The sequence below is a fragment of the Pinus tabuliformis genome, chromosome 1_1, assembly GCF_031772625.1.
Source record: "Pinus tabuliformis cultivar Carrire ecotype Pingquan chromosome 1_1, CPIR1, whole genome shotgun sequence".
Taxonomy (NCBI): Eukaryota; Viridiplantae; Streptophyta; class Pinopsida; order Pinales; family Pinaceae; genus Pinus; species Pinus tabuliformis.
The window spans coordinates 352457225-352482772 of NC_142297.1; the positions used below are offsets into that span (position 1 = coordinate 352457225).

Genomic DNA, 25548 nt, shown 5'->3' on the forward strand with positions numbered 1-25548 from the left:
AACGAGGCAAATTGCAATTTGTATCAATGCAAATGGCTGCATATGAGAATGAACCAAGATTCACATTCCTAATATCCACTCAATCTTCCTTCCCAAAATAAAACCATACCAATGTTTTAACTAGTAATTTCATCTTACATAACCATTGTTCTGCTACATTCACAAGATTAGTGGAAATGAAATAGTGAAGATAATTAAATTGAATACACGCAACTGATCTCAACGACTATCTTAGACATAAAAACCAGCAAATTGTGTTTACCATCTTCATGAGTAAGTTGAGCAATGCCACCAATTGCTTCTTTGGCTTTACGAGGAACAGCCAAAGAATTAACATGAAAATCCTTGCTTGCACTTACACCTAAGGATGCAGGTATTCCCTGGCAAACAAGGATTCGCACAAATGTCAAAAAATATAATTCGAAGAGATATCCGGTGTTACTTTTAAAACATTCCACACCTTGAAGAGTAAACCGTTAGTGTCTTGGAAAAACAAAACCCATTTCAGTCCTGAGCTTTGCCTGCATGAGAAAATCATATAGTTTAGAAGAGTTACAATTTATTGATCTGTCCTTTAAAGAAAGCAAAGAATATTTGCTGAAAGCAAAATGAGAATTTAGTCTGAAGTTAACAATATTAAACTGTACAGGCCAACAAAAGTCCCTTTTCCAAGCTATAACTTCTCATCATTGAATGGCAACATTATTATAACTATAAGAATGTTTGCAGCCACTGTTATCCTGTTATCATTTTTTTTTCTTTCCTTTAATGTTTTGAATTTGGTCCTTTCGTTACACTGGTGGATAGAAATGGGATTCAGCAAGCATACCATTTATGTAGAAGCCCACTAGAATAAAGAAGTGCATGCACATCTCCATGCCCATGCGGTTTTGTCTGCATGCATAAAGAAGAAATACATCAAGATAACTTTGAATTTATTTTAAATAATTCAATTTCCCCAAGGAAACTTTGGTTCGCAAAATTGAACTGCATCCCCAATCTCCTCATCAAGTACATAAGCTGCAAGCCATTATATTCAAAAAGGTTTGTCTCTTGAATAGCTGTATACATGGATGGTAAATCCAGGAAAAGGATCTACTAACCTAAGTTTGAGATAGTTGACTAACCTGAATTTTATACTTTTCTGAAGGATCTAATGCCAAATTAGCATCAGCGTCTGCCAAGCACGCCACCTTTTCCTGTCAAAACATGGGGAAAAAAAATCAAATCAATATTTAAACTTATATTATGTCCAAATATTTGTGATGTCCCCATCTATATGCAAAACACTATTTAAAACATCCATAAAAAAGAGCAGAGTCACCTGCTTCAAAAGGTGCACTTGATTAGACTTCATCCCAAAATATGCATTTGATTCAAGAAGCTCTTGAGTTCGGCTGTGTGTATCATCTGATGTCATTATCACTAAGGGAATATGCCTGTCAACATTCCCTGGCAGTACTAGAATAATTTAGCATTCCATACTATGAAGGGGAATATAAATCAGATCACTTATATAATCTGGTATGCTTCAACTGTAATCTGAAACTACCATTCAAATCTAAAGACACTACCAATTTAACAAACTATTTAAGTGTTTTTTAAGGATATTGTCCAATACATCAAATTTAGCAAAATATCAAAGAAGTTGCTTGCATCCAATGTCCACATGTAATAACAACAGGAAATTGTTATCAAAGAGGCTGTAAGGCTTAAACAAACGATAAAAATTACCAACAGAAATTAAACATGGAAATGACCAGATGGAAAATTAAAGAATTCAAAATTGGGAGAGATCAGAAAATTTAGCAATTTACAGGAGATAGTAATTTAACTACAGGCAGAGTGTATGGTATTCAAGATTAGGAACCACTTGCAGGGGAAGCCAGCTTGCAATTACAGCATGCAGGAATGCTTTGTTTTCAAGAGAGAAAAGGGGCAATTTGAGACATAGAGGTCGGCAGATTTTCACATGATGATGAACTTTTGCAGAGCATCTCCAACATTTTGCAGCATATCACACAAATTGGAGAGCTTATTAAGGAAAGATGGACAAACAGAAAAGAAATCATAGCCCTCTATGAACAATTAGCCTTAACTAGGATGTTACTACTTTCAGTAGATAACTGAAAATAAATAGCTGTACTTTATAAAAATGAAGAGACGCTGCTTCAACATTTCCTCCATTTCTATGAATGCATACCTAGAATGGTCCTTAATGGCAAAAATTTAATAAATTCTCATGGCAATTGAAGAACCTTCGAAGAAAGAAAGCATGATTACAAGTGTAGGTTTTGAAGAGCACAGAGATCAATACTGATATCATTCAGAAGTACGTCAAGCAACAGAAAGCTACATCACCAAGCAGTAAATAATGGTTGGACAGAAGTGTAATCCCATATGAAAATTAATATTTTATTATTTTATTGTCACAGTAAACATAAGCAAACTTGAATGAAAGACGTCACAGACAAAATCAAGTTTGTTGAAAAAAATACAAGACAGACATTTACAATCTCGGAAGAGGGCAAGCAAACTGAAAACGATCAAAACCAAGTAAATATTTTGCTTGGCAATTTGAGGGACCACGAGATGCTCAGGATATGGTATCATGCACAACTTGTACATACTTGTAACAAAGTGGACAGGTCAGTCTTTCATCTAGGTTTGCTGGCAAAAGATTGCTAAGGAAAGGTCATATTTAGATGAATTTCTAGACCCTGATCACCACCAATGGCACTTCTACAATGCTCTTAACCAGGCCCAAAAGCTCACTGGTTCAGACAAATTTGTTTTAGAGAGCCTTGTTACCCACCACCAGTGAGTGACCCCTATAGGAGAATTTTTCTCCTAGATTTGTCTTCAGCCAACAGCCAGCAGCCCCTTGCAGCCACCAAATAGCTTGATGTGCCACCATTCTCCGCCACCTGAGCCAGCAATTATGTGCCCTCACCCATTTGTTATGATCGTATGTTTGAAGGTGGGCCTTCCAGTCCCAAAGGTATGGCTTTTCATTATGTAATTGTGCATATTTGCTTATTTTTCTTGGACACATTTGGACATGGATTAGTGGGGGGATTCGGCGGAAAGAACAGGCTTGGTTTGTACTCTTGTTCATTTGTCCCAACTTGGTGGTTAATCTTGTATCCTAATCCCATGGGATCTCCTTTATTGCCTACTAGCTTTAGAAGTGGCACTACATTGGAAACCCAGATTTTGGTTGTGTGGTCCCACTTCCCGACACCATATACATCACTCCCTTCCGCTCATTATAACCCCTTTTCACTCTTTTCCCATCCGGGTCGACATTTGTCCATTGGGTCCACAATGTTGAGAATTTAAGGGCATTTTATTTATTACAGATTCTCTTACTTGATTACTACTTGTGTACATCTTCTTATATTGTCTTAGATCCTTATTATTGTGTGTGTTCAGTACATCAAATAGCAACCAAAACAATAAGACAGTGACACAATGTTTAGGCTTTCAAGCTAGGGCTAAAACCTCTCCTCTTGAGAGGAAAACCCTTCAATCTCTTCTTATAGATGTTTAGTTGACGAATACCAAGACCCTTGACAAAATTTGACTCAAGATTACCTCCAAGCTACTTGTCACTATCCCCTGCACTATTCGGCTTTCAATCCACAGTCTATAGACTTGATGTCATTGTACTCCTTCAGTTCTCGGTCTCCTTATACCTTCGTTGTCTAGTCACAGTTCTCGGCTCCTTCTTCCTCGACTGCCACAGTTCTTCGCTCAGGAATAAGTTACTTCGTTCATGTCACTGTCTTGAGATAGTCCTTCATGCTCTTCGTTGTTATGATAATGATAGGACAGGCCACCACCGAGAGCTATACCGAGAGCAGTCACTGTGTATATATATATATATATATATATATATATATATATATATATATATATATATAGTCCTTCGAGAGTTATGTTCAGACTTCCGAGAGCTTGACACGATGTATATGTATAGTAGGCAGACTTCACCGAGATATTACCCTTGATCATTGTGTATGTGTATCTTCTTCATTGACTGTATTATGAATGATCCGAAGACTTGTTTATTTGACACAACGTCACTCCTTATATATACATATAGATCAACGATGGTACATTAGGCCGACATGAGTGCCTTAAAGCTAGGCCGACATATCATCAAGGAGATCACTGTCTTTTATTTAGCCGACTTGCACAAGGATAGTGACACTTGTTCTTGGAGCGTAGACCTTTGACCTTATGACTTTTATAATACTTATGATGAGACATAAAATCCTAAAGACATCAAGAAGAAGTCTTTGACCTATGGTAAACACATCTTGCTCATGAAACCCATGATGCAAGGAATAATAATAATAATTTGTTTCTTCTTTTACATAATATCATAATTACAAGTCATAATGAAAACCGAACCTAGTTACATTTCCTTCAACACTCCCTCTTAACTAGGGAGGTATTCATTAAATGGTACATGGCTATTCTCAATACTAAAGAGATCTCATAAGAAGAGTTAGACTAGTAATCCAATTGTATGGCATCAATATAACCAACATTGTCACATAGCAAGGCCTTGACTAACAGCTCTTATCTCCTCATAGATTAGAGCATAATGTTGGCGAGACCAATGATGGTAGACACCTTCATCATTGTCTCTCAAGGTACATACCCACCCCGGTGTTCATTGAGTATGACCTTCTAGGAGTATTCTTATCTTGGGTTCCCAACCCTCAAAGAATATTGGTCGTCTTGCCTACTCCTGTCTTGGATGCCCTACACATCCTCAAAGAGCATCGATGCCAGATGATTACCCAATCCTCCATTCTTTCTTTCAAAGTGAAGACAAGAATGTTGTGTCTATCTCTCCCTCTTAACTGGAGAAGATATGCCCAAGTTTCCTTTGATCATAAACTTGCCCAGGTTCCCTTTTAATAAGGAACTTGTCAGAGCTCCCTCTTGGCTAGGGACTCTTATATATCAGACACCTTTTCTTCATGGTTTCCTTCATTACTTGATCAACTTCTCTCCTTGATGTCATGAATTCAGTTGAGCTTCTTCCTTGTAGGGCAACAGCCATCGATCACTTTCCTTGGTTTGTCATGTCATTCCTTTCTTCACAGAAAGTGGCCTTCTTCATATATGGAACCTTCGTCATATGGCTACTTCTTCATCATGCTTCTTCTATCCACCACATGAATGCTAGTTGTACTTGTATTTACAACTCTTGTTTGAGTGGCCCTGCATGAACTTATCCAAATATTTTTCAAGAAATCAAAACATATTAAATCAAGTCATACCTTACAAGATGACTCTTCATCATGACATCTTTTTGTAGGTATCAGCATCTTGCATACATGTTGACACATCTCCCAAAGATATCCATTGTCCAAGGTCTTCATCTTTTCCATCAGAGTCTTCATATCTTTCCGGGAGATTTTCTAGTCAAGTCTTCTTGATCTTTTGGATGTTGATTGCCTTCGTCAGGGTTGAATACCTCGCGATCTCTTCCTTCCTCACACATTACATTCCTAGTAGCTTTCAATCAGAGTTTCTTCATTGTAGTCGACCACCTTATACTTCATATTAGGACATATTATGTTGATTTCATCTAGGGTGACTTATGTCTTCCTACATCCTTTCAGAGGAAGAGATCCTTTTTCTCTTGAGAATATTATAAGGATTTTCCCTCAAGCATCAAGCCTTTAAATCACACTATGCCACTTTCAAATACTTTGTGGAAACTTCAGATCACAAGGCCGCAAGATGACATTGCTTTAGGGCTTGAAACCAATAAGTGTTGCCTTAGAAATTATGCGTAGACCCTTACTCCAACCCGAGAATTTGATGAACAAATCTTGATTACTTCTATTCTGCTCCTTCAAATGGACTATGACCGAACCGCCAATACCTTGCAGAGATTAGGGCTATAATGATTTGTTCTACTCATAAATATGCTCTAGGGAAGGGCCAAAAAAAAATTAGATGATCCAGCGAATACTAAAGGATTGATAGACATTTAGAACCAAGATCAGTTAATTGTGCAAATCCTAAATTAATTAGGTCAAGGTTGCATGAGAATTATCACTCAAAAAACAAGGCCACAGTTTTTACTTCAAAAAAAACAATTTTTATGTTGAGAATTTAAGAAGGTTGTATATCACGAGTATAGTTTAGGCTACAAGGATGTTGTTCTCCACAGGTTTTGGAAAATGCTCACACCCACAAGTCGAATTTTAGTATGTTCCAAATTGCACTCAAAAAAATCTTTGTTGGACCTTGGCACAAATACTTGGATGGAGCAAACTTAAATCTCTGGATCAAATTAATGTGTATTGCAACAATGATGCTCTTGATTGTCTTCCAAGATTCACGATGTCTCGGATTTTTGTTGGAGCATTCAGCACATTGCAACAACCAAACCAAAAATCTTATACCTAGATACCAAACTAAAAAAATTCACCAATTTTGCCTCAGATCTAACAATAGAACGAGAATATATCAATGTTTTCTTCCTACAGTAGTAAAACAAGAACCCAGCAAATATCCCAAACATTTGAGCCCAAGGTTGGGAACATTTTCTACAAGGGCCGAATTTTAGGGCAATAGTATTCAAAAGAAATTCATTAAGTTCGTTGCACCTTAGGAGAGAGATCTCAATCCTTTATATAGATTTCTAATAGATAGGAGGGGCTTCCAAAGATGACCATTGGAATAAGTTTAGGAGGGCAAGTAGATTTAAGATTTAATCTTTATTCTAAAATAACACCCTAAGAGAAGGTCGCTTTCCCTTTTAGATGAGGGTTTGCATATTTAATAAAGTCCAACAATCCTTAAAATAATATTTAAGATCCCTTAAGAAGTACTTTAGTCAAAACATGGACGAGAGAATCCTTCTTCCTTGAGTTGAGTAAGCGTTGGCCTATGGTAGGGTGCCATGTGACAATGCATGGGGTTTTAGCCCACGAACTGGGCTCTTCAACTTCAAACACAAATATCTCTCAAATCGGGAGGCCTCTCAGGGCATGCCACATACGACTGGAATCGGCATGACAAGGAAAATCCATTAGAGAGAATCTCCAAGGAAAATTCAATGATTTGCTTCTTCATAAACCTCCAACAAGTGTGAGGTATGTCCATCGACCAAGACATCCAAACCCTGGAGCTAGGGTTTCTAGCCATCCTTCAATTGGAGCTTCCAACTTGATATAATCTTGACAAATAGTAAGAGCGTTCATTAACAATCGTTGGCATTAATGACAACACCATTCAACAATCTCCCCCTTTGTCATTGATGGCAAAAATGTATTCCCCTTGCGATCACTGCTCCCCTAACTTCATGCATCAATCTTCTTCTCTTGATTCCTCTCCCCCTTCGACATCAATGGCAAAGGGTGAGTCCCCTTGACAATCTACCTAATTCTATGGACCTGTAATTGGTCTGTGCTCCCGTGTCAAAATGCCTTCCTCTATCTTCTTGCAAGATACCTGTCAGTCTTCAAAATCCTTTCCTCAATGCTTGCTGCAACAACTTGTCCACCCCTGTCATGCCATGCTTCATACGTATTGCCACTGATGATTATGGATCAACTTTTCCTTTCTCAACTTGCCATAGCTGAGATCATCTGCAATTTGCTCTAGAAACAATGCTAATGATTCCTTTGAGTTCTTCTAATGATCGATCACTAAATCGTGCCTCAATCAAGCACTATATTTGAACCTTCTCCTTCACAAACCTGTCTCCTTTATGGATCAGCTTCAAACTTGTTCTCACAGCCATTCTTGGGGTTGATAAATTCAGCCCTAAGATAATTAAGTCGACCCATGCAAATAAAGAACCTTTGGCACTGCAATTTCACCAACAAATAATCAGGATCTACCTCTTTAAAATTAAAAACTTAGCCACTGAATGTTTGAAAAATAAATTGGCCTGGGAGATGCTAACTTGGCTCTCTGGTTTTGAGGGAATTTCCGGAGAATTTCCCTCAATCCTTAGTACTCAGCCCTCATGGAAGAAATGAGCTCAGCGCTTTTGGAAGAGATGAAATCAACCCTCTTGGAGACGATATGACCTTGCAAACAACTTATCCAAATGATGTAAATTCTCTGCAATAAGCACAATGGAAAATATGAGATAATCTTCCCCAAGAGCTGACTAGGGTGGCACTCAAAGTCCACCGAAATTAGCTACTGAGTTTCTCTTGAAACTCCTAAAACTTGCTTGAGCTTCTTCTCAATGTCAATTAGAAATGATAGAATAGAATCCTTTGCAATTGAGTTCCCTCTCTGTTTATAATTTTTCATGAAGCCTCCCTCTAGCTTCTAGATCCTCCCCTTTTTATTTTATTTTATTGGTGATGCCTAATTTATATTAGGATACTTTTTGCTGCCATTTTGAATAAAATAATATTTTGCCTCATTTCTCTGTAATGCTCCTAAGTAAGAATACAAGTGATATACAAGCATACAATCAGTTCAGCAAACAAAAAAACGAAATAGACACTAAGTACCCATGGAAATGTTGGAAATAAGGAACTGTTGAGCCATTTTATTACTTCTACAAGAGCAAAAGGCAATAGTAGATAGAATGGTGCACCTAGGCTTGTCTCAATGGACAAGTATGACCAAACCCACGTGAGCAATAGCTAAACTGGAGGTTGCTACAACTGTTGCACCAATCTCCACTGCTCTGCCCAGAAAACTACTCTTTCTGCTAACTTCGAATGGCTGGAGACAACACTTCCCGTGCTCAGAAATTATGAGATTCGAGCTCTTGACTCCTTGACCTAAACCCAGAAAAACCCATGAAGGATTTTAGCTAGTTCAAAATTCTGAAATTCGACCCCCAAGGAGCCCAACTCCCACTGCAACTGCAAAACTCAACCTGCTGGATTCTGACTATAAAACCTCCTGGAAAGTGTCCAAAGTGTTAAGTTGATCCCTCCTACAAATCTCCTAACTTCCCAGATGAGTTTCTGGGTTGTAGCTCTTGCCTCCAAGACCCACGAAGTTGTTGGACTGGCCCTCTACGCAGTAGCCCATGCCTAGAATTGCTGGCTTCATTGGTTCCAAAACTCTCAAGGAATGTTAGCCTAATGTTGTCCTTCAAATTCCTTGGCTCCTCCGCAAGTGGCTGATCAAATATGGCTCAATCTCCCTCTACGTGTTCTCGTGGTGGCCTAGAAATACGCATTTCCTAAGTATAGCTTAATGATGGTGTTGTAGAGAACTCCCAGATCTCCTAAAAACGTTGGTGGAATTGCCTTCCTAGGGCGGACACTCAAGGTCCCCCAAAGGTAAGGTTGAATCTCTCGCTTGAGAGATTCGTGGTTGAACAGCGAGTTGACTCAGCTAGCAGCTGAGCAAACAGTCAAGGAAATTTGATTTGCAAGGTCAATGAATGATCCAAATGAGAGCCTCCTCCTCCTTTTGTCTTCATGGGCCTTCCTTGCCTCATGTGGACCAATCCATTCAGCAATTTGAATTCCCTCCAAGCCATTCGAATGGCCTAGTTCAAATTCCCACATGGGTGGCCCCCACCTTCCACTAGCAACCAAATTAAGTTGAAATTTCTCTTAAGTCCCTAAGTCGAAACTGTTGGGTCATTTTCTTTAGCCAAAAATGTGCAAAAATGTGTAGAGGTAACCTGTTACCAATGTGTTTGAGAAGGGACATGACAGTCCTCCTCTACCAAATGTTGCTTGCCCTCAAGCAAGCTTAGAGCTGGGTGCTCCAAAATGTGTTCACCCTCCCAGGTGGCATCCTCATCCAACAAGTTCTTCTAGCGTACCACAAACTCCTTGATGGTCCTACTCCTTAGCTTCCTCTCCCTCCTCTCCAAAAGATGGTCTCAGGCTCCAAAACCAAGTGGCCCTCATCATCCAGTGGCAGTAACTCTACTGTTGATGTCACCTGTTGCCGCAGCACCTTTTTAAGGCATGAGACATGAAATACATTGTGAATCCTGCTCCCTAAAGGCAGCGCCAATTCATAGGCCACCGCCCCAACTCGTCTGATCAACCGGTATGGCCCATAGAAGCGGCGTTGTAGCTTCTCGGCCCCTTCTGATTCAATGTGGACTGCCTGTATGGCTGTAACCGGAGGTACACCAAGTCACCCTCCTCGAAATGCCTCTCTGTCCAGTGTCAGTCTGCGTACACCTTCTGCTGGTTTTGTGTTGTCACCAGGTTATCCTTGAGCGCCTTGAGGATGTCTTGGCTCTCTGGAATCCAATCTTTGTCCTTTGGGGCCCAGCTGTCTCCAAAAACAACATCAGCAAAAGATAATACATCATAACCATACAGGGCACGGAAAGGAGTCATACCAATGGACATGTGGTGGGTGGTGTTGTAGTAGTACTCACCCAAATGCAACCACCAGATCTAAGCCCTCTATTGTCATGTCACATAGTTCCTCAAATACCCCTCCAACCACTGATTACTTGCTTTGTCTGGCCATCTGTCTGGGGGTGGTAGCTCGTGCTAGGAGTGAGCTCGATACCGACTAATCTGAAAAGCTCCTACCAAAAACCTCCCATCAACCTATTGTCCCTATCACCCACAATGTTCTTAGGAAGCCCGTGTAACCGAAAATTCTCCCTAAAGAACAGCTCTGCAACCTGTGCAACCGAGTACCTAGTGGGGATGGCAAAAAAGTGGGCATATTTGGTCAATTGGTCGACCACTACATAAATGCAGTTCTTGCCCTGCCCTGTGGGTAGCCTTGTGATGAAATCCATAGATATGCTTTCCCATTTCCCTCGAGGATGGGAAGCGGTTGTAGCAATCCTGCAAGGTGAATCAACTCCCCCTCGTTCTACTGACATGCCTCACACTCTTGTACGTGCTTCAACACGTCCCCCTTCAGGCCCTTCCACGTGAATCACTCCCTAACTGCCATATATGTCTTCTGGAACCCCTGGTGTCTGGATAATGGCGAGTCATGTGCTGCCTAGAACACTCTCCCTCAACTGCGAGTTGGGCACCAGAAAAATGTGCCCCTTGTAATAGATGACCTCATCCATCACTCGGTAGCGCTCATCTATGTGGGTACCCTCCAAGATCTCGCATGCCCTCCTATCCTTGAAGTACTCCACTAGTAGCTGACCCTTCCAATCATGGCAGATGCTCATGAGTGATAGACCAGTGGGTCTCTGAGATAGAGCATCAGCCACCACATTGTGCTTTCTCCGAACATACTCTATATCAAAGTCATAGGCCTGAACCTTGCTGACCCATCTTTGTTGCCTGCCGTTGAGGCCCTGCTATCCCATGAAGTGACGAAGACTGTTGTGATCAGTCTTCACCCGAAACCTCTTGCCTACCAAGTATTATCGAAATTTTGCCAATGCATGCATGATGGCCAGCATCTCTTTGTCATATATGGAATATGATTGCTCATGTGGTAGGAGCTTCCAACTCTCGAAAGCAATGGGATGCCCATCCTGTGATAGAACTGCTCAAACTCCCTCCCCGAATGCATCACACTCCACGGTGAAGGGCTGAGAAACTGCTCATAACCTCCTTGAGGCGATCAAAGGCTACCTGTGCTCCATGATTCCATGCAAAAGCCCCTCTCTTGGTCAAATCTGTCAAGGGTGCTGCCAATTGTGAAAACCCCTTGACAAACTTCTTGTAGTAGGTGCAGATACCCAAGAAACCCCTCAGTGTTGTCACATCTCGGGGCACTAGCCAGTCACAGATAGCCCGTATCTTCTCCTCATGGACCTTCACCCCATCAACATCGATGATATGCCCCAAGTAGAGCATCTCTGTCAAGCCAAACTCGCACTTGGATAGTTTGGCATAAAACTATTACTCCCAAGAATACGTAGCACCTCCTACAAGTGTTGGAGATGCTCCTCCCACATCCGGCTGTAAATCAAAATATCATCGAAGAAAACCAGCACAAACCTCCTCAACTATCTCTAGAAGACATGGTTCATGCACGACTGGAAGGTAGTTGGAGCGATGGTCAGCGCAAATGGCATGAACAAAAACTCGAAGTGCCCATAGTGGCATCGGAAAGTTGTCTTAGGGATGTCCTGATCTCTCACCCTGATGTAGTGGTACCTCGAACGCAGATCGATCTTAGAGAAGTACTTGGCTCCTCTAAGTTCATCCATCAGCTCATCTATGCGGGGGATGGGGTACCTGTTCTTCAGTGTCTTCAGGTTGAGGGCTCGATAGTCAATGCAATGTCCCATCCTTCTTCTTCACCAATACTACTGAAGAAACAAAGGGACTGGAGCTTTGCCCTATATGGCCCAATGCCAACAGCTCTTGAATGGCCCTCTCAATCTCATCCTTATAAGCCTTAGGATGCCTATAAGGGGTAGTGATCACCACCTGCAAACTTGGATCCAACTCAATAGTGTGCTCAAAATCCTCTGTCTAGCGGTTGCCCCAGTGGAATATCCTCAAACACCACTGCATATATGTCCAGCAAGGCCTGTATATCTGATGGTGGTGGTTGGGCCTATCCCCCAACTTCTGAAATCCTCAGCTCCACTGCCCATGCGATGTCCCCATGTCGCAAATCTGCCTCCATCCTGTGGGCAGAGACTGTCTGGGGTGGATAGGAGTGCATGCCTCTGAGAACTACTGATTTTCCATCTGACTCAGTACCTCCATCTCTAGTTTCTTCCATTCAGTAGTGACTCGCCCAAGGGAGTACAGCGATTGGACACCCATCACTATGTTGGTGTCTAGCACATCGACCACAAATAAGTGGTTTGTCATCGAGTAGTTCCCATAACTACTGTCAAGGCATGCACATACCGAGTGCACTGCATGGTACGGTCACCTGGAGGCTAGTACTAGCACTGAAAATCCCTATATAAAGAAGCAAGGACTCCCCCGGATGGGGCAAAGGATGCCCCTCCCTATGGAGATGGTGGTGGTGGCCCCCTAACTGCTAGACTCTCACCATCTCCAACACCACACTCCTGCTCGAACTCGTCCTCCTGGTCATTGTCTGAAAGGACCTCAATATAATGTGCTTTGCCAGCAATGCACTGATGGCATGGTGCTCAGGTCTCCCTGCAAGTGAAGCACAACTTCCTCCTCTTGAGGTCCTTCTGTGTCTCATCATCCAGCTGCCCCCGCCCCTGGGTGGTTCTCTGAGGTGGAGGTCTAGTGTCATGCCCCTTTTGTGGAAAAGGGGTCTGTGTAGGGAAAGGCGCTCTAGTCTTGGGGATGACCCCCTTTAGATCTCTAGTGCACAAAACTGCCTCCTGCAGCATGGAGGGCCTGCGTGACTTCACCAGTCCACGCAGGGGCTCTAGTAATCCCTCAATGAAGGTGTACACCCTCCGAGCCTCTAATAGATCCGGAACCATCACTGACACTCGCAGAAACTCTGAAATATACTTCTTTGGGTTGCCTACCTGGCACAAATGGATCAGCTCCCTGAAATGGGCCTTCAGATCTCTCTGGTCAAAGCGTTCCACCACCCTCATGGTGAAATCCTCATGAGAAGCCACATTGGCATGCCCCAACGTGGCCAAGCCATGAAACCACCAGTCATGGGCTTCCCCCTCCATGTGCAGCGTGGTCATCTTGATGGCTTCCTGTTTTGTCATCTGGTTGCGCTGGAAGTAGGTGTCCATCTTCTCAACCCAAGCCCTAGCAGTGCACTCGGAAATGCCATCGAATGTGGGGAAGTACATCCTCCCTATGGTTCTCTGCAACTCATAGCTTTGTTTACCCTCACCTCCATAGCCCTTGCTCTTCTCATTCTGCTTGAGCTTGTAGAAATCTCTGAACGAGAGTGCTTCCCTAATGTCTGCATCCATAGATTTCCAGTCTCTGAAATGATCTCCCATTTGTGTGGGGTCTTCACCCTTTGCTAGTTCGATATGTGCCACAGGTATGAAAGAGGGCAGTGTGGCTCGAGTTGGCCCACTAGCTAATGGGTGTTGTGCTGCTGGTGAGGGATGATCGAATCGCTGGGAGGCTCTAGAAGTTTCCCTAGATTAAAACCCTCTAAGAGTGTTCCTCTCTCTATTCTGCAGCTTTATCTCCTCCAGCATCTCTTTCTGGCCCTTGGCTAAGTCATTGAAAGCCCTTAGGAGGCTATCGAAAGCCATCTCTTCCCTGCTCTTAGGCTCCACCATGTCGTCCTCTTCTACTACTGCTTTTCCTTTGTCCTTCGTGTTTGGAGTAATCTCCAGCTCTCTTTCTCTGCTTCGGTGCCTCTGCCTTTTGTACGTGATGTTTTGTTGGTGAGCAATAGTTGAATTGAAGGTTGCTACAACTGTTGCACGAATCTGCACTGCACTGCCTAGAAAATTTCTTTCTGTTGACTTCGAATGGCTAGAGACACCACTTCCCATGCTCGGAAAATTATGAGAATCGAGCTCCTGAGTCCTTGGCCTAAACCCAGAAAAACCCACAAAGGATTTAAGCTAGTTCAAAATTCTGAAATTCGACCCCCAAGGAGCCCAACTCCAGCTGCAACTGCAAAACTCGACCTATTGGATTATGACTATAAAAGCTCTTGGAATGTGTCCAATGTACTGGGTTGATCCCTCCTACAAATCTCTTGACTTCCCGGATGAGTTTCTGGGCTGTAGCTCTTGCCCCCAAGACCCACGAAATTGTTGGACTGGTCGTCTGCGCTGTCTCCCAAGCCTGGAATTCGAACAGCTGGGTTGTTGGCTTCTTTGGTTCCAAAACTCCCAAGGAATGTTGGCCTAATGATGTCCTTCAGATTCCTTGGCTCCTCCGGCAAGTTGTTGATCAATTGTGGCTCAATCTCCCTCTTCGTGTTCTCCTGGTGGCCCAAAAATATGCATTTCTTTACTGTAGTTGAATGATGGTGCTGGAGAAAACTGTCAGATCTCCTGAAAACGATAGTGGAACTACCTTCCTAGGGCGGACACTCAAGTACCCCCGAAGATAAGGTTGAATCTCTCGCTTGAGAGGTTCGTGGCTGAACATCTAGTTGACTCGACTAAGCAGCTGAGCGAACAGTCAAGTAAATTTGATTTGTAAGGTCAATGAATGATCCAAATGAGAGCCTCCTCCTCCTTTTGTCTTCGTGGGCCTTCCTTGCCACATGTGGGCCCCTCCATTCAGCTATTTGAATTTCCTCCAAGCCATTCAAATGGCCTAGTTCGAATTCCCACATGGGTGGCCCCCACCTTCCACTAGCAACCAAATTACGTTGAAATTTCTCCTAAGTCCATAAGTCGAACCTGTTGGGTCCTTTTCCTTAGCCAAAAATGTGCAAAAATGTGTAGAGATAACATGTTACCAATGTGTTTGAGAAGGGACATGACATTCTCAATCAATATTATTTTGCTGCCATTCTCCAATAAAATAATAATTTTCCTACATTCTCCAATAAAATACTATTTGCCACCATTCTCCATTAAAATAATAATTTCCGCTTTTCTCCCTCAAAATAATATTTTTTTCTCCTTTTTATTTAATATCACCAAAAATTGGCAAAATGCCTTAGTGAATTTTGCACTACAGAAATTGGGAACATTATAGTCCTCCCCACCAAAAATTGTTTGTCCTCAAGTAATATGTTGTTGCTCCAAAAGTTGGTGTAGCTAATGTCCAGGTCTCGAATGTGCCACTGAACTACCTAGGAACCATGCACCATCCTATTAAGGTGGTCAAGGTGGTCCAAGAAGAACCAGTTATTATACTCTTGTATGTGGATGATCTACTAGTCACATGTGTGTATTGTCAGATTCAGGAATGCAAGAAGCAGTTAGCAGTCGACTTCGATATGAAGGATTTTGGAATTATGCATTATTAGTTGGACTAGAAGTATGGCAGAAGTTGGGAGAGATATATCTTAGTCAAAGTTATTATGTGATCAAGATGCTTCAAAAAGTTGGCATGATGAATTGCAAGCCCATGATGACTCCTATGGTTAAAAATTTGAAAAGATTGAGGAGTTCATAATCTAGTCTAGTAGATCTGACTTGCTACGGAAAATTGATTGGATCCTTGATGTATCTAGTGAATACCAAACCGAACATTTGTTTTACGGTAAATGTCCTCAGTTAGTTTCAAATGGAGCCAAAGCATGATCATTGGATTGCAGCGAAGCATATCCTAAGATACTTAAGTGGGGCTATACGTCACTGCCTCAAGTACACAAGGAACAAAATCCAACTTTCAAAATATACAGACTCAAATTGGGGTAGCAGTGAGATAGATGGAAGGAGCACATCAAGAGGATGTTTCAGCCTTGGATCTTCCATGGTTTCATGGATGAGCAGAAAGTTATCATACAGTTGCTTTAAGTAGTGTTGAAGTTGAGTATGCTGCTGCAAGTGAGGTCTGTCGAGAAGCAGTTTGGCTCAGGAAGTTGTTATTAGACTTGTTTGAAGGACCGCTCAGCCCAACATGGATATATTATAATAATCAAAGTTGCATAAGATTGACGGAATACCCGGTGTTTCATGCTAAAACAAAGAATATAAACAAGTAACACTCCATCAGGAGCTCGATACGAGATAGGGTCGTGGAGTTGCACTATCTACTTACAAATGAACAGGTAGCTGACATATTGACTAGAGCATTACCAAACAAGAAGCTCGAAACTTGGTACGAGATAGGGTCGTGGAGATGCACTACCTACCTACAAATGAACAGGTAGCTGACATATTGACTAAAGCATTAAAAACAAGAAGCTCGAGTTCCTGAGAGGTAAGCTTGGTTTGGTGGATATCTCTTCCTTGGTTGAGAGGGAGTGATATCGAATAGTTCTTGTCTTTATGGGTCAGGCACTAGACTAAGTCTAACAGCCGCAAGTCTTAGTGAAGGCCATAAAGTAAGAATGGAGTCTAGAGGATTGGATAAGCATTTAGATTGAAACTTCTTATGGATTGGAGAATTCATGGAAAGAAGTTGATGATTGATGCTCTTTGAGGATGAGGTAGGGCATCCAAGATAAGAGTAGTCGAAGAGGACCAATATTCTTTAAAGATCCAGGTTTGGGAATCCAAGATAACAATAGTCTTAAAAGGACATACCTTGTAGACATTTGGATGGGGTATGTACCTGGAGAGGTAGTGTGGCAGAGCACGTAAAGCCTCCCAGCATAATGCTCGTAATTAAAGATGCGCTTGTCTAGTTAAGCCCTTCGGGGACAATGTTGTTATGATTTAAAGATGCTTATCAATCTTACTCTTCTTATGAGAATGCTTCAAGATTGACATTCCTTGTGCTATGAATACCTCCCTAGTTAAGAGAGAGAATTGAAAATTGTAATGAGGTTCAGTCTTCATTATGATGTAATTGTAATCATGACATTATATATACTTTATAAAGAAAGAAAAAGAAACTATATTTATTTTTGAGTATGGATTTCATACTCAAGTTTGAGTCAAAAGCATGTTCTTCATACTTTTATGTCTTCTTTTAGGTCTTTTAGGTCTTTCTATGTCTTTCTAAGATAAAGAAAAATATTGGTCATGTGTCATAGTCCGATTTGGACTCATTGTAATGGAGAAAACTATTTATTTTATCATGTAAAACCCAGGGATAAACCCAAGACCAAGTCAACCCAAGAGCAAGGACAAGTTGGCCTAAGGGAGGGTTATTCGACACTCAAGAAAGGCTATAAATAGAAGGGAGCTCGACCTCATTTGGACACACAACACAATCTAGTTCGATCTGCAATAGTGAAGAGGAAGAAGAGTAGCTGGAGGACGAAGAAGAGTAGCAGAAGCAGAAGTTTGTCAAGGATCATCTCTCTCTCTCTATCTCACTAGAGTTTGTATAGCTGCCAGCTACAAGAAGTCAAAATTTTGGGGCAATTGTTGGGGGCCGAAATTCCATTGATGGGGCCAAAGTTGCAGTAGCTAGGTTGTAGTATCAAAGTTCAGGAAGTTGTTCGAAAGCAGAATTTGTTGGGCGCTGACTTGGGTCTTGGAGGGTTTATTGGCTTGGGTCTTTGGGACTTGGAGGGTTTATTGTCTTGGGTCTTTGGGTCTTGGAAGTCTCTTTTGTAAGCGGATTCTAAAGAAGATGAGAAGCATTTTTCGGGTTTTCTCCTTGGAGGGGTTTTGCCCTGGCTTGGAGCCTATATCTTGTGTACTTTGTCTCTTTGTGATCTTCTTGTGTTTGATAATTGCTTGATGAACATAATCAAAGATGTAATAAAAGAGCATCTAACATAACAACTAATTATCAAGCAAATAATAATCATCAAGTCTCCATATTTTCCAACAATTCTGAAATCGGGGATGCAGCAAGGATAAGGTCTGGGAAGAAGTTCAATTGAAACTTGTTCAATTTGCAACTAACCAATTTGCAATCTAATATGATTTAAAATAAACCAAGATTACATTTCAATACATTCATCTTGCAACATTCACACCTGGAGTTTCATTTCATTTTGCTTCCTAAGTTCATAGAGTTTATTTATCTTTTTGAAGCAATTGTTCTTCTAGTAAATACATTTTGTTTAACAAAGCATCTAGTTCCAAGCATTACTTTGGGCATTTATCTTTAAAGTGATTATTTCCAAGCATTACTTTCAAAGTTATTTTTTCACTTGGAATATTTACTTTTGCAAGTACCTTAATATCTGGCACTAGTCTACCTTGATCCACTTGTCTATTATTGCAATATCTTAACTTGTGGATGGTTATTTTTATTATGATGTTTTGAATTCATTTGCTGCAATTTATATATTGATTTCATTTGGATGTATCTTTGATCATTTATCTCTAACTCTTAACACTTAACATATTTACCTTTAGAATAGTTGAGCCTTAGTTATTTTTGTAGGGTCCACCCCCCTTGGCTTCCTTAGAAGTTAGCCTAGACGAAGGAGTTGAGATTTGAGTGATAGCAACTCAACTTGAGACTTGCCCCTAATGCCACACTAAGTGGAGTTAAAGATTTTCTCCACGATAATCCCACACATGGATTCAGGTGGCAACAAGCCACACCTCATTGTTGTCACTTAGTATAGTGCTTGCTTCCAAGCATTACTTTGGGTATTTATCTTTGAAGTATTTATTTCCAAACATTACTTTCGAAGTTATCTTTTCACTTGGAATATTTGCTTTTGCAAGTACGTTCATATTTGGCACTAGTCTACTTTAATCCATCTTGTCTATTATTGCAATATCTTAACTTGTGGATGGTTATTGTTAGTATGATGTTTTGAATTCATTTGCTGCAATTTATATATTGATTTCATTTGGATGTATCTGTGATCATTTATTTCTAACTCCTAGCACTTAACTTATTTAGCTTTAGAATAGTTGAGGCTTAGTAAGTTTTGTAGGGTCCAACACCCTTGGCTTCACTAGTAGTTAGCCTAGATGAAGGAGTTGAGATTTGAGTGATAGAAACTCAACTCGAGACTTGCCCCCAAGGCCACACCAAGTGGAGACAAATATTTTCTCCACGATAATCCCAAGTGTGGATTCAGGCAGAAACAAGCCACACACCTCATTGTTGTTACTTGGTCTAGTGCTTGCCTTGTAGGGTAACCCCCTACAAGACCTGCTAGATTTTGAGGAAACATCTTCGGCGTCGTTGCCAAGGAGGATTTGAGTCAACCTCTCTGTAATCTAAAGATTCAGAGTCACTCTTTTGAAGAGAATATCTCATATAACAAGATAGATACACCTCTAACAACTCCTAAATTGAACCCAATCCAATCCCATAGGAATACTTCTAAGCTCTAACAGAACAAAAGCTTCAAGAAGTAGGACTACAAAGAAGATTCTTGAGGCTCATACTCCCGACACCCCATTGGCTAGGAATCTCTTTGGTGATAATACCACTACCATCACAATGGATAGACCATGGATTATTCCTGCCTTCAAGCCTTTGGATTTGAGTTGCCAACCTAATGATCCTCATCGTTTACCTGATGAATATCACGAGTGGATTCCTAGATTCAATGGCACCAATGTCATCATTGTTAAAGAGCACATATATGATTTATATTAGGCAGTGAGTGATAGGCTTATCATGGAAGAAGATATTGTCATGATGTTATTTGCCCTCACATTTGATGGGAATGGTAGAGATTAGTATCTTAGATCTCCCCAAGTTAGCATTCCTAATTGGGATACCTTTCATGATGCATTTAAGAAGAGGTGGGCTTCAACATTAGATGGAAATCTTCTCCTTGGTAGATTCCTTGCAGCCACAAAGACAGAAAGAAATCGTGAAGGAATTCACTCAAAGGTTTGATAACCTACTTAGAGAGATCCTTCATAGATTTAGACCTTTTGATGATGTTATCCATTACCCACCAAAAGTTGATGACCCCTAGAAGAAATTTGTCTCCTATTTATCTCATCTAGTCAACAACACCAAGAGCCAACTTGTAGCCATTCTGACATGCCATTCATATCTCCACCACCTGCATCAGTCATATGTCCCTTGACCCATTTGTTAGGATCACATGTTGGAAGGTGGGCTTCTGGTCAAAAGGTACTTTATTCATTTTGCATTCGGGTGCTTATGCTTGCTTGTATTAAGTCATTTGGCATGAATTATAGGGTGGAAGGGTCTCGGTTGTAATCTTGTTCCTTCACCTTAAATGGGGGGGTTAATTTTCTATCCTAGTCCAACGCAACTGCCTCTAATGGCCTATTGCTTTACAAAGGGGCACTACTTAGGAATTCATGATTGAGATAGTGTGTTCCATCTATCTATTTTCATACTTATCACTTCCCTTTGTACATTACGGTCCCTTATTCCACCTCTTTTCTCCGAGTCCACTTGACCATGGGTCCACTGGGATTTAGCACACCCCCTCCCCTTTTCACATATTTGAGTCGGGCCTGGAAGTGTTGCCCCAGCAGGTTGATGCAGCTAAAAGAGAAAGAAAAAGCATATCATGGCCACAAGCAAGAAACAAAAGAAAGAAAACTATAAAATTCAAAAGATGGTCAGGACATTAATATTAGCACACGGGCAAAAGACAAGCATAATCTCTACCCCTTATCACTATGGCCATCACCCAGTTCATGGGGCCAATGTTGTCTTCTCACATCATAAAAAGGAACCCTTGCATCTCCCAACTCCTAGTGTGCGATGGACTACCCCACGATAAAGGGGTTAACCACTACTACACATCATTCAAAGCATGCTCTCATTTCCTAGAGCTTAGAGTAGTAATATAAAGAAAAAAACAAAAGGCAATAAGAGGGGTGGAAAAACAAAGGTTGGGGTAACTCGTGCATCCACGATTGCTCCCTCCTCACATTTGTATGCGCAAAATGTAGAATTCATCATCATTCTACCCCTTTGACCATGGCATTTGGCCTTGAGGCTCCTTTTCCTCCTCTATTCCATCGTTATTGACATGGCACGTATTGAAGGGAGCACAGAGGGCATGTAACTTCCCTTTAGGGATCTTAAACGCTTAATAGGGTCATCTATTAGCCACTCCTACCTCGGGAGGTAATGCTATTATGTGACTAAGACCACAATTTTGGAAGAAAAACCTTGTATGATATGTCATATTGCCCATTACTTGCATGCTTGGTCCACTTAGATGCAAAAATGATTAAATGTACCTGATGTCATAAGTTGTAGCACTAGATATTGTGTGATTGGATGGTGATTTCATTATGGGTTGGGCAACTTAGCTGGGGTCATGTCCACCAAAGGATCATAATGACACCCAGAGGTGTTGTGTTGAGAGCCATGGGTCCCAAGAAATTCATAGAGCGTCATTTGGCATCTTCAGCACCCCAGAGCTTTTGCACTCTGCCCTATATTTGCCCTGAGCTTTGTGACATTGTATGGCAAGTTATTCATTATGGGTTGCCATCCAAGGCCCATTTGTCTAAGAGTAAGTTGCCACATGGACTTTGTCTAGTCTGTGGTACTGGTAAACCAGAGACAATGAATAATTATATTTTGGGACTGCTGTCTAGCCAAGGACCTTTTCCAACACATACAGGATAAGCACTCGGCTTTATTTCAGGGAAAGTTAATTGGAGAGCAACAATCTTTGGTGACCCGAAGTGTCTAGTGCTCTCTGCCTTCACAGACATTTGGAATTGCCTAAGAGTTTCTGTGTTGTTTACTAACTGGAAGTTAAAGTACAAGTACGTTTTTAGTAATAAGGTTAGATCAGTTCAGTCCTCCTGTTGTAACTAGAGGGAAGAGGTATGTGTATAATTGTTGGCTAAAGGATATCTTCTCATTAAAGATGCTAACAAAACAGATGTTCCAGCATATTCTGATTTATTTCTGGTTTAGTAAATTTGTAATTAAGGAACAGGACCTGTTTATCATTGTATGTACCCCTCCATTTTTACTTTTGTCTTCTGTAAATTGTAGAAAAATTAGGTTCACTGCCAGCTTACACAGATTTCAAGCTTTTTTTGCTCAATATTAATTTTAATACCCACAGTCCATCTTAAACATATGACTGATACATAAATTAACATGCATTTAACTTGAAACCTATAGGCTACCTCTACAACATTTAACTTCAAGCTGATATAAATATTAAATGAGTAAGCAAACACCACTGAAAAATACACACAGCGACACAATTAATTTTGGTCAAACTTGAATCTGGAGAAACCCCACTGCCTCTTGGGGAAAACTAATTCTGGAGAATGAATTTTATCTAGCTTCTTCTAGAAAGGTTCTTACAGCTTAAATCACAAGAGATTTAACCTATCTCTATACTTGAAGCTGCATTGCAGAGGTTTCTTTAGCACTGAAAATTTGTGACTGATATTTTCTTGTCAGTCTTCTCCATCCAACAAAGAACACGTCCTCCTATCAGCTCTCAGGACACTGGGAATTTATATCAAGGAACAGTCACTGCTTCAGCTCTTTAACTTATGTCTTCTCAGCTGGAGATGACCCTCCTGTAGCAGGTATTTCCTCCCAAGGCAACACGCAAAAGTCTGCCTGAAATCCTCACAATATCGTGTTCAGACTGGCCCAAATTTTCGCATCTCAGGCCCACCATATTGTGAAAATTCATAATCCTCAAGAAACCCTTACTGCAGCAAATCTGAATCTACTTCACCTACTTGATTTTAATTACATTCATCAAGTTATTCTTCTGAATATTGAAGCAAATTACTTCTGCAGCCTACACTACTTAAATTTGATTTGCATGAAACAAGGAAACTGAGCAAAGAACAAGATACATAGGACACAGTTGTTTTTGGGCAAAATAGTCCCCGGAAAAACCCAATGTGGGAAAACTGGTGCAGCAGCTCTGAGGGTTTATTATTATGCAGGAGAAAATTCTGAATACAAATCTAAGATGCTCAACTAGCAATCCTTTATAGAGAAAATACTGGACAAAGGACATCTCACCATGTCACTGGAGAATCAGTGACTGATCTTCAGCTCTGGAAGGCTCTGTGTCGCCCTCTGATGGCTTCTGCGTCAAACTGCGTCCCCTTGGGCAGCTTTTGCATCACTCCACCTAGGTATTACGCTGCCTCTCTACTCTGGATCTTCTGCAAGCAGAGAATTTGACTTTCTTGCCTCCAACCTCACACCCTGGCTTCCCGCACCTAAACTTCGAATTTCCTTTGCAAAAATTTGACTTCCCCTCACTGACTATGCTGCCTCTGCATAGGCCAGCGTCAACCCTCCTCTGGACGTCTTATGTCCTTTCTCTACCTTGTATTCTCCAGAAAGTCCTCCCAAAATCTCACTGCCCCTCTGCTGCAAGATCTCCCCAATCGATTTTCCTCCTGAGAACTTCTCACCTTAGAAAATTGATTTCCTCAATCTCTGTGTGTTTCTAAATGAACCACAACCCTCCTTATACTTTTCTTGTTGAGACTTCAACGGCCGAGATTAATTCTCTAATCAACAACTAAGATTAAAACATGACTTGATCCGCCTTCTAGACCATTCTCACCCATATTTTGATTAATACCCATTAATATTTTAATTTCCCTAAGTTTAGACTTAGGAACCCTATTAAAAATATCAATTATTTTAACAAAATACAATCCAGGTGGAATTTCACTAAACGTTTATGGGTTCTTTAGAACTCATGTGCCTTAGCCTCTCCACCAATTTTCAAGGCTAGAGCACTTTGGATGCTACCAAAAACTAGCACTCCCTCTTATCGAGGAAAGTGCTCTAGCAACAATGTCCAATTGCATGTTGCTCTGCTTCTGAAGCACCTCCTCCCATGACACTGACACTGCCACTGCTGCATTTGTAATACAACTCCCTCTCAAATGTTGCATCTGCTATGCTGCTAGCACTGCCACTGCTAACACTGCATTCATACTGCAACTCAGTTGTTGAAAGAAGCAATTGAAAAACATCCAAAATTAACTGAACTTAACTGTGTTCAGCATAACACCATGAATGTTGGAATCTGACTTCTCTAGTCTCTAACCCTCTGAATCTTACGCACTGTTGCTGACTTCTGTACTGCTGCCAACCTTGCTCGGTGCTGATCAACTCCTGGTCTCGGCTACTACATTTGTCTCTCCAAGCAATCCACTGCATCATCCGACACTAATTCCATCTCGCTACTGCTGAATCTTAGGCTCCCATAGCAAGGAATTGATCCAAGAGGTGGACTCCTCAAGGATCCTGCCCACATGTAGTCCTCTCGACTACAGCTCAATATCGCCCCATTTCCCTCCTGGAGATGCATGGGCACTCATGGCAAACTCCTCTTCGTCAATCTTTGTTGGGACAGCCTTAGGATCATGTTTCTCATCGTAATCCTTTTTCTTCAAAGGACACCGGGATGCATAGTGGCCCATCTCGCCACAACTGAAACATTTCACCTTCGAAATGTACTCCTTCCGCTTTTGCTTCTGTTGTCCCTTTAATGCTAGAGCTGCATTCTCCTCCTCCTTGATCTTCGTGCTACTACCACTGTTGCCATTAAGGTTGACCTTTACAAGCTCCCTCCTTAATTCCTCCTGTTGAAGGCTTGCCCACATCTCCTCCCATTAAGGCAGTCTTTCCCTGCCCAATATGCTTTGGATGAAGACTTGCCATTCATCTGAGACTCCATTCAGGGCTATCCTCACCATCACGGTTGACTGAGGATTGGACCCCACTACAGCAAGTTGGTCTCTATTGTTTTGGGTAGCATTGGATGTGCTCTAGCCATGAAAATTGGTGGCCAGGCTAAAGCACATAAGGTCTCCAAGACCCAGAAATGGTTTGAGTAGATTCTAACCGATTTGGGAGATATTAAAATATTTATATTTTTAATGGATTTCCTAAAGTCTAAACTTAGGAAAATTAAAATATTAATGGGTATTAATATAAAACTGGGTTAAAAGGTTTCAAAAGTTATGGATCAAGCCAAATCTAATCTTAGCCATTGATTAGAGATTTAATCTCGACCGTTGAAGGACCAACAGGAAAAGTATAAGAAGAGGCTTGAGGATCAGTTGGAGAACACATTAAGGGAGACCAGTCCGTTCAATTTCTAGAACGGGGATAGCTGAGAAATTCGAACTAGTGGTCTCGAGAGTAGCAGGGGGCAGCAAGTACAAAACAGAGAGTCAAGATCAGTGCCAGAAGACCAGCATAGAGGCAGAAGAGGTAGACACAAAGGCAGTAGCAGACTGCACAGTCA

The 25548-nt window shown here is 41.3% G+C and overlaps 1 protein-coding gene across 2 annotated transcripts in view; it reads right to left on the minus strand.

Moving 5' to 3' along the window:
* Nucleotides 1–25548, minus strand: part of USP (UDP-sugar pyrophosphorylase) — a 285855-nt gene that overhangs the window by 120461 nt on the left and 139846 nt on the right. For both annotated transcript variants that reach the window (XM_089391942.1, XM_089391943.1), the window contains exons 7-11: nt 1325–1452; nt 1128–1199; nt 830–894; nt 461–521; nt 263–380 (exon numbers count right to left, since the gene is read on the minus strand). In XM_089391942.1, coding sequence (XP_089248068.1) covers nt 263–380; nt 461–521; nt 830–894; nt 1128–1199; nt 1325–1452 — 444 coding nt within the window. The remainder of the gene's footprint in view (nt 1–262; nt 381–460; nt 522–829; nt 895–1127; nt 1200–1324; nt 1453–25548) is intronic.